Source organism: Anarrhichthys ocellatus, unplaced genomic scaffold (genome assembly GCF_004355925.1).
Source record: "Anarrhichthys ocellatus isolate YVR2014 unplaced genomic scaffold, GSC_Weel_1.0 scaffold17, whole genome shotgun sequence".
Lineage (NCBI taxonomy): Eukaryota > Metazoa > Chordata > Actinopteri > Perciformes > Anarhichadidae > Anarrhichthys > Anarrhichthys ocellatus.
This window is the reverse complement of record NW_022280047.1, coordinates 4,356,453-4,366,733: the sequence shown is the minus strand read 5'-3', so window position 1 is coordinate 4,366,733 and position 10,281 is coordinate 4,356,453. Positions and strand designations below refer to the sequence as shown.

The 10,281-nt window shown below is 38.2% G+C and overlaps 1 protein-coding gene across 2 annotated transcripts in view; it reads right to left on the bottom strand.

Moving 5' to 3' along the window:
- Nucleotides 1-1,307: 1,307 nt before the first annotated feature.
- The window catches only part of mier3b (mesoderm induction early response 1, family member 3 b), a 26,201-nt gene continuing 17,227 nt past the window's right edge, over nt 1,308-10,281 (bottom strand). For both annotated transcript variants that reach the window (XM_031856718.1, XM_031856717.1), the window contains 9 exons: nt 9,173-9,296; nt 8,043-8,116; nt 7,864-7,936; nt 7,401-7,549; nt 6,363-6,444; nt 5,727-5,821; nt 5,503-5,630; nt 5,212-5,366; nt 1,308-3,938 (listed from right to left, as the gene is read on the bottom strand). In XM_031856718.1, the coding sequence (XP_031712578.1) occupies nt 3,463-3,938; nt 5,212-5,366; nt 5,503-5,630; nt 5,727-5,821; nt 6,363-6,444; nt 7,401-7,549; nt 7,864-7,936; nt 8,043-8,116; nt 9,173-9,296 (1,356 nt within the window). In that variant the 3' untranslated portion in view covers nt 1,308-3,462. The remainder of the gene's footprint in view (nt 3,939-5,211; nt 5,367-5,502; nt 5,631-5,726; nt 5,822-6,362; nt 6,445-7,400; nt 7,550-7,863; nt 7,937-8,042; nt 8,117-9,172; nt 9,297-10,281) is intronic.

The window sequence follows — 10,281 nt, the reverse complement described above, 5'->3', positions numbered from 1 at the left end:
CTCATGACAATAAAAATGAATAACAACAAAAAATATTGAATCTTGTCATCGCATTGATTCATATTTAATAATGTAGATTGCATTAATCTTTTATCATAAGGAGATGTTAATAAAGCTGAGTGATAGTTAAAGTAGCAATACCAAGGTATAAACATTTATTCATGTATTTCTATGTATTATTTATAGTCCATTCAGTTAAATGTGAAAACTGAGAAAAATAAGTGGTGTACATTCTTCATTTGATTTGACAGTTGTTGACTACACAGAGACGTTAACTACAACTAGGCTTGTCTAAATAGCGCAAGTTAGATATTATTGTAATGTTCCGGACCTTTGCACGAAGAGATTTTCTCAATCTGGACCTTTTGGAATTTAAATTGAATACCCCTGACCTAAGCAGTCCTGAAATAAATATGGACCATTCTGAATTAAAAATCTTTGTTTTTCTACATTATTAGTCAATAATTATTATTAGTCAATAATGTAGAAAAAAAAATCATTCAAAGGGACATTTACCATGATTAAAACATCAAAAGTTATTTTTAAAATTTTTGTTGATAAATTTATTATGAATTTTGCACAAGATGCACTTGTCATGGAGAGATCTCATTGCAGGCTTATTACCCGTCGGGCTTGAAGGGGACATGATTTTGCTACTCAGTTACAATCGCGAAGTGTGCATCTGCTAGAATGCTACCTATTGGCTTGGCCCTCAAACAACCTGTCCCATTGGTAATCCTTAAATTATTATATTGGCACCAAACATACTAAGCTAAATTACGAGCAAGGGAATCTAACCGCTCTGCCTATGAGCCACAGCCAACCCATAGTTGACTTTTCTCAACAAAAATACTAAATTCCAATCTAATTTAATTTGTAGAAGTTCTCCCAATGTAATAGTATAAATACTCATGTAGTTTCAGTCATAATGGTGTTTTCTTTAAGTTTGTAGATTTAACACATAACTCGGTACTAATCCAATCTAATATGAATCAGAAAAGTCTTCTAAACTCTTTTGTGTGGCGATAAAGAACATGCCGTCATCTCTGCACCTTTTCCAGAGCTTTATTTCTGGATCTGTACACAAGGTATTAAAGTACAACAGAAATACAAAATAATGTTTAACCAAAGAAAAAAAAAAAAACTCAATGCTTATGTACAATTTTTATAAACAATAAAGATAGCATCTTGAACATTTCTCATAGTGACGTTTTTGATTGTCTATATTTCTGGATATACATTTTTAAGTTTTGTAGTTTTTTATTCACAAAGGTGTTTTTGTTTTCATCAAAGGACTCGAGTTTTCTTTTTCAAAACCACAACTGCTATATTTGTTTTTCCTTTTTAAACTTCAAAACACAATACAAAATATAAAATAAATTTGTTTAGTGCTTTCTTGCACACACGTCTCATACCGGAGATATCAATAAAATATCACATTTTCGAGAGTTCACAGGGTGGTGAAAAACCTACTTCTACTACTTAATGGCCTTTACATTCTGACAGTTTTTCTGAATCTTTGTACAAACCACAGGTGAAATAAATATCACTGCACTGCTAAAGCTAGAAGAGCTTTGAGGACCTACTGCATTATGCACATTGCATTAAAAGAGAAACTAGCTCTCCACATACTTAGAACAGCAGCCATCCCTTTACCATCAAGACAAATATAGATATGAAACAAAATGAAAGTAAAAAAAGAGAAAGACGAGCGTCTTTTACACATGGCTGCAAGTTTTGAAAGCAAAATTGCAACATTGAGTAATATCAATAAGTCTTCAGGTAAAGCCGTTTTCAGTGGTACACTGGGGAGACAGACACAGCTGGCATGCGTGGTTTCAGCTGTGTCCTGGGGATCATGACTTTCCAAAAAGAGGAAAAGAAATTCAAACACCAAGTCAACTGGTAAAATGTAAAACCCAAAATATCTGTACATATCTACAAATTATTGCCTTTTGTCAAGGAATCAAATTAAAACCTTTGTATCAACATAGATTCACAAGTGTAAGAGGTCAGTTAATAGACTTTTTAAAGGCTATTTGCTAATTATTTACATGAAATGCAGAAGTGATGCTGGGCTTGGAAAATTAATTACTTTATGGTTTATAAGCACGAATCCTGTCTGTACACACGTAACGGTGAATTACTACATCTATGGACATGACAAACATGATGTACCCCTGAAACAAACTAATTATTCATAGCACAATGCATAGATAAATTAAGTAAACACTACTACTGCATCCAATCAACTGAAGATGACCCGCAAAACATTTAAAAATTCACAATTATGGACTTCAGTCAAGAGACGACAGCTCCATTTCTGCTACTAGACTTCGAGAAACTGTCGACTAGATTACACAAGGCATTCTCTAGTCAGTACAGGTTAGGCAGATATTGAATACAAAATCCAAGTGGCTTTAAATAAAGAGATAATACTGCTAGCAGCTTGCTAAGTGGCCTAACAATGGCATTACTTGATGGGACATATACAGGACACGTACAGCTAAATTTGCATTAAAGTAGCATGATTGAAGGGATCAAAATAAATTTCACAAAAGGAAAACGTGTATGTAATAAATACACTCTACAGCACCAGATAATGTCTCAAGTTTAAATGACTATTAATGTAACCAATATCTTTGTATTGCAGTTATGTTTTTCTGACCGATACCTTTTCAGAAAGAGGCAGAATATCAAACTTAAAAAAACCTAGTGACACCCACTATGTTACTCTGCACAGGTATCCTCCATTAGCTGTTTAAAAATGAAAAACTATGAATCAGGGGCTTCAGTTTGACTAAACGGGATTTGTTTTTTAAAGTAAACGAGCAGACAAGCTTCCACACGAGAAAATAAGAAAAGAAAACCGAACTAGAAGGCCGTAGCAGCTGAAACCACCGCACCAAGCTAATCTCCATGCTAGTGTTGCTCTTCATACAATAGCCAGCAAAGTTTATTTGGGGACTAATATAACCATTATAGTTACAGCCTGGTTACTGAAGAGTACCTGTAAACCAAACTTTAAGTTCAAAAAGTACCACTTCAAAACAACAAAGACTAAATACTGAGAATAGAGGCAGAAAACTGAGCCAATTTTGGCAGCTGAAAGAACGGCAGGATAACATACTGTAGCTCTGAAGATGTGAGGAAGTAAGATACACAACTCTCCTACTGCAGCCTCTGGGCCCCTCCGTACATGGACGTTACACATCTCAAGACCGCAAAACAAGAATAAAATAAATGGCTATAAACTCTTGAGAGAAATCAAGATTTTAGTTCTATATGATAGACATCACTGATGTCATATTACACAAAAAATGAAAACAAAAAAGTAATATATATATATATATACATATATAATATTTTTTAACAAATTGGATTCTCCAGTGAGGTCAGTCTTATGTACAAGTGGGATAGGGGGTTTCAAAAGGGAAGAACTAGGGATGACGATGAGGAAGATCACTCTGACTGAAGTGCTGCAGTGTGCTGTGTGTGGTGCCGTGCATGTGCTCCCAGAAACCCATTGGGCTCGCCGCTGCCAGCCAAACTCCCGAAGTCTGTGACAGACACTGCCATTTTGGCGCCAGTGATCCGGTGGTGGTGCGTTGTTGTCCGTCGCGCTTCGAAGTCCACTCCAAGGTTACCCACAGACACGTCATTGATAAAGGAGTCCGGCAGGGCCAGCTTGAGTCTCTTGGAGGGCCGCTCGCAGTCCTTGTTGACGCACACTCCTCCTAGCTGGCCAAGATCAGAGTGGTAGAAGCCGGCGTCGAGCATGTTGAGGCAGTCGGGGTCTGAGCCATTAGAAGAGAAACCAAGGGATTCGTCGTGGTTCAGGGACCCACGATGGAGACTTTCCAGAGGCGGAAAGCTGTAGGAGTCTATGCACCCAACCTCTGCAGGGTTGCACACTGTGGCTACAGTGTTACTCAAAGCTGCAAAGAGAGGGGACACTTTAATATTGAATAACTGGAGGGAATAAGAGACTCTGGTCAAGAAACATGCTGATTGAGGCTCTATTATATGCTGGCACTCAGTCATTAAACTATTGACAACCCCTGGCACAGCACCAGGGTAATCGTAAAATGTCATAGTATGCTATTAAAATGTTGTACAAGTCCAAAAGTCATAGTATTGAAATAGTCATGGTACAGTGCTACTAATCATTGAATTAGTATTCATTTGTTTTAATGCAAATAACCAATATATCATTTAGAATGTTTAATAGTTTACACAGACTTCACAGAGTGGTTTCAATTATTTTTGGGAGGCTAGTGATAAAAAAAAAAAATAATAAAGTCTGGAGCCTCGTCTACCACCTGCTATAACAAAAACAAACAAAAGATATCTGTATCGACCAAATATTTGCTCCCATTTTCTTTTTGTGTTGATCCGTTCCGTGAGTTTTATGATCTGTTGCTCTCCTAATAATAGGCATAGAAATGGCACCTGGATCTCTGATCGGCTCAGAGCGCTGATCCGGGTACTGCGCTAGAACGAGCCCATTAGCTGAAGGTACCAATATGGCGGAGGTAAGAGGGAAAACAGGGGAGAAGCGATCGACCTTAATTCGATATTTCTAAGTCTTGTGTGTTGTATTTTTCATTTCTATGTTATCGATTGAAGACATAATAGTTTTTTCCTTCTGTATGGCTGGTTTCATGTCATAATTGTCATTTTTATTCCTCTATAAATTGCTTGAAATGCCATAAAATAATAATGGTATAGTGTGCCATTAATATGTCATAAAAACAGTCACAAACTAGAGATACCGCCTCACGGTGGTATGTTCGCAAATCAGTCTTGTTGCAGTTTACATTCATGTCTCTCCAGAATGTCATCATTTTATCATTTGTGTGAACTCATCAATATACATTCTTGAGGTATGTTGTGAGGTCACAGTGATCTTTAACTGCCAAGTTCTAATCAGTTCATCCTTGAGTGCAAGTAGACATTTGTGCCAAACTTTAAGAAATGTGTTGAAGGCATTCCTAAAACACCGCACACTTAAGAAGAACAGGACAGACGGCTAAAAAACATATTGCCTCTAGCCACGGCTGTCGCCGGCACGGAGGCAGTGTGTTTATAAAGTATAGTGTGACATACAAATGTCAAAAAGTCATAGACTAGTATGCCATTAAAATGTAATACTGTCGTTTGTCATAACAGAATTCAGTGTTGTGTGCAGAACTAAGTCCCGTTACTGACCTGTGAGGTCGCTGGCAGTGATGGAGTTAAGCAGGCTGAGCTGTTGGTCTGTGGTGGTCTCCAGTCTTCCTCCTCCACCTGCTCCTGAACACACAGAGGAGGAACTATCCACTGCCAGACCCTCTGCTTCATCCACCAGCCTGTCCATCAGGTCACTGGATACAAAGAATCATGTTTAGTCGTGAGTTTCTTCCCAATTACATTCATTTCAGAGCTCACTGTATTAATCATAAGCTAAAACACAAAAGGAATGAAAACACATGTACTGATCCTTCTTCTTCTGCCACTTACGTTACACCAGGGTAGCTGCTGTACTTTTTCTTCCCAAATCTATTCTGCTGCACAAAGATGTCAAAGCGCTCTGACTTTTTCCACATGTAGTAAAACGCCACACATTCAGCTACTGTTCGTGTTGTGACCTGAGTGGGGGGAGTAATTCATTAATTAATTTTACGTGTACATTTTCATAATGTGTAAAACATCTTGTCTCGCAAGATCATGAAATAAAGACTCACTTTATGTTTCTGTATGAGGTGAAAGTTCTTGTCATACATCTGTAGTGCGTGCTCAAAGCTCTTGCATTCCTCTTCTGACCACGGAGGTGACTTTTCTGAAATGAAACCAGAAACATATTAATACATTTTTGCTGCACAATTACGCAATCACACATGTGTAAACGAAAGGGTAGACCAACCACTAGGACTTTAAACACAGGACTGAACCTCAATCACTCCCACTGAGGACACAAATTATGAAGTTATTAAATATTAAAATCCTTGTCATGTTTAAAAGTCAATCACAACATGGCAGCACTCCTATAAAGATTGCAAACATAAATATAAGGTAAAGTGACTAAAAAAAATATCCAGATTTTTGAGAATGGGTGAGCAAAGAAATTCTGCAGGTGAAGCTTTTCAACTAATGAAACTGTTAGGCAATTAAAATACACGACTCGGCAAATAAACGGAGAGCCACGTTTGACAGAACGAGCAATTGGAATGCAAAGTTATGCAACAGCAACAATAAAGAAATATTTTTGATAATGCTGAAAGAGCCCATAAATGAATTACCTTCGACATACTAATTACATTGTCAGGTAGGAAATTACAGGTTCTACACGCATCCACTAGAAACCCGTTTCCTGTGCTTACCTTTTGAGGACTTTACACGGATGCAGTGTCTCTCTAGTGCTTCACGGATGTTGTAGTTGCACTTGGCAAGCTCAAGCAAAGCCTATGTGGAAAGAGTGGATTATTAGACTATTGGCCAAATGAATCACATGTAACTTAGAAACAATTACTCTGAAGAATTCACATCACAATCGCTATAGTATAGGATAGGGGTGTCACAATTTAGACTCAAAGTCCAAAATGACCCACTTAATCAAAAACAGAGTTAGTGATTCTCACAGTATTTCTTTTTCCCTCCACACGTCCTAATAAAAACGACACTTCAAAGATGACACAGAGTAGCTTACTGGTAGCCTGCAGCTGCACTTTCCGAGGCAACATTGCCAATGCCTGTGACAGAGATGAATGAGGAACAACAGAACTGGGAAATCCCAACAAACGAGTCGCTGACAGAAAAACTACAGTTCGTAGGCAATTCTACACCACAGGTAACCCCATCCTACACGACAAATATGGCAGAATATAATCACAGGCATCAGACACAAATAGATTAGACTGACTCGGTTGCCCCAGGATCTGGTGGCTTGTTGCAGGTGAGGAAACTCAAAGCCGAGGCCCCACCGTGTGGCCCTCAGAGCTTTATCTAGTGGGCCGTTAAATGGTTGGATTCAATTTTAAAATATTTTTTGGGAAATCTACTAAACTAGTTATTTTTATATAACAATGAAGGTAAGCAGAATATTTATTTTGGTCACTACAGATGACAGTGGCAAAACACGTATTTACATGTAACCCATCTTTTTTAAAATAAACACTTTCAAAATGTAAAAGACAGCTGACGGGGCATAAGAAATATTGGTCTGTTGATCTTTACAAATGAAGACTCGATGGCAAAGCCTTCAGTGATGAAAAATAAATAAAATCAAAACCGTAGATTTGAAAATTTAATTGTGGATTTGGAGAATTGTGACACCCCTAGTATGGTGAATGAAAGTCGATGAAAAATGATGTACACTGCTCATCGACATGAACTGATTGATAAATAAATACATGACATACCTGCTCGTCATCTCGAACGTGCATCCAGGGTTTGTCACATCCCGTCTTTTCATTTGTAGTCCGTGACAACACGTCAGACAGGAAAGTCCTAACCTTGCTTTCTGCCAATTTACCTGGGCTCCATAATAACTCGTCTTCATCTTCATAAACTGCAAAACAAAGTACATTACAGTAAGATTAGTCACCTTGTGTATATGATAGGGATGCACGAATACCAACACCAGTATTGGGTATTGTGTACTCATACTCTACTACTACTACTACTCCAATACCACCACACGCGATACCTCGACAACGTGACGTTAACCGCACATCAGTTGGGCCTATAGAGCTGCTCAGTTGCAACGTACTAAAATGTAAGTACTTGTAATTGGTTTTGGTGCATCCCTAGTACGTTATCTTTAATGTATGGATAGAAACATTGTAAGCAATCACATTAAAGAACGCATGCTGAAGTACTCACCTTTCTCCTCATCTTTGTAGTGACAGAGGCCAGAAGGAACCTCTGCTTGATACTGTGATCCCACCATTATTTCCTATGATAAAAATCAAAACACAACACAGAGCAGTTCAGCAAACCAGTGGTGACTCAACTTAAAACATGTATCCCTCTTTTAATGTGTTCCAAAATGTGCCACTTACCTTTCTGGAGTCTTCTGGGCTTGGGCCGTCTTCTTCACACTCCGACTCTTTATCGCCGTCAGAGATAGCGTTGGCTGATAAAATGATAAACGACACATAAATACCTTGACTTGATGTACAGAATTGCAATGACACATCCTGTGTTCTTAGGTCTGATGCATTACCTACCAAACTAAACTCTGCTAAATTACGAATCGGGACAAGGCCCAGGGGGGGTTGGTTGAAATGTGCCATCCGCAGCACAGCCACAGCTGCCGACCGGCCCTGACAGATAGGCAGCGAGAGGCCCAAGCGACAAAGGCCGCTAGCGCCTTTGGGAATCCCTGGCCGGACGTACCAAGGACGGAGCAACAGGGGAAAGCAAGGTGGAGCCCCGAGCGGCCAGAGGCCTACAGGGGCACCGAACAATACAAACCGTGCAGACCCAGACCCAAATTAAAAGCCTCCCCTCCGACAATTCCGGACATTTTAGGACCTTAAACACAACCCTGTGTTAACCCTGTTAATCGACTGTTGTACATTCAACCTAATGTTGTAGTCTGCAAATCTGTAAGAAAAGGCACTGCATCTTCCTTGAGTGCAGCACATTTCTTTAACCACACACAAACGTTTGGGAATGTTCAACATTGCTATAATAGCTCTAAATGTGTAGAAAAAGTAGCTTTTAGTATTTATACATCCATCATAATCAGCAACTATTTTATTAATTGATTCATGTTTAGGTCATTTTTCAAGCAAATATGCCAAGGATTCACTAATTGCAGCTTCTGAATTGTGAGGATTTGCTGCTTTTATTTGTCTTATGTAAAAGAAAACGGAATATTTTCAGAAATTAACTGTTGATCAGACAAAACGAGACATTTGATGACGTCACAATGGACTTTGGGAAATTGTTACGGGACACGTCACTATAATCTGACATTTAATAGAACAAATGATTAAAGCATTTTAGAAAATAGGCAGAAATTCATTTATCATTAATTAATCAATCAATCAATAATGAAAATAATTGTTGCAAACCTAATGACCTAAATCTGGTAGCATTTTTTTAATTATTGCATGGCACTGTATAAGCTTTAAACCTGCAAAGCTACAGACAAAAAATACTTTTTCTGGCATGAGCCACTTACATCGAAGTGTTCTTGGGAAGAAATCGGTAGCTTCATGGGAGGTGACTGAAGGGGTCAGATCATCAGCTGAGGACTGGGTCTCCTCCTCATAGTCCCCAGACAGCAGGTCTTTAGCTATTTCCTCCTACAAAGAAAGAAAGAAAAAATAATATCTATTGCAGGGGTTACCAATAGGCGGACCACGGTCCGAGTCCGGACCCAGACGCTGTTGTATCCGGACCTGGACCTAAAACCGATAGAGCTCTTCTATTTTAACCGGCGCAGCTTTTCCGGCCTTTACGGCACTCGTTCAGCAGTGCAGGAAACACACTGACCAATTACATGTGTTATAAATCACATCAACTGATGCTAATCAGCCAATTTAATATGTGATAATAAAACAAAGCACAACTCTTTTGAGCAAATGTACCAACTCACATCCGAAATAAAAAGTAACAGAAAATAACCCAAGAGCCCAATATGATTGATCCATTAGGATCCTAACACATGAATTCACTGCCTAACAATGATGTAAGAGACGGGGATGAAGTTGAAACAAGTGGTTTCAACAACCACAGACACAATGTTAGACCCAGCACACAAATTTCTCTTTTTAGGAGAGAAGAATATAATTTCATGGCTTTGACATCACTTCACACCTGAATGAACTGCATTTAAAGCTGCAGGGCAAAGATAATTCAGTGAACGTCATTTTTCTTAAATGAAGTACTTTATTTTAAGATAACATTTTTCAAAAGCTTTCTGTAATGTAACTTATTCTAAAATACATCCCTTATTTTACTTGAAACGAGAGATTATTATTAGATTATATATTATTTATAATTCATCCAGTTCAATTTGAAAACTGACAATTAATATTGTTGAGATATTACTCAATTGAACTGTCTTTATTTGACTGTCAGTTGTTGACTACATACATTGAAACTACTGCTAGGCTACATATATATATATATATACAGTGGGTACGGAAAGTATTCAGACCCCTTTAAATTTTTCACTCTGTTTCATTGCAGCCATTTGCTAAAATCAAAAAAGTTCATTTTATTTCTCATTAATGTACATTCAGCACCCCATCTTGACAGAAAAAACAGAAATGTAGAAATTTTTGC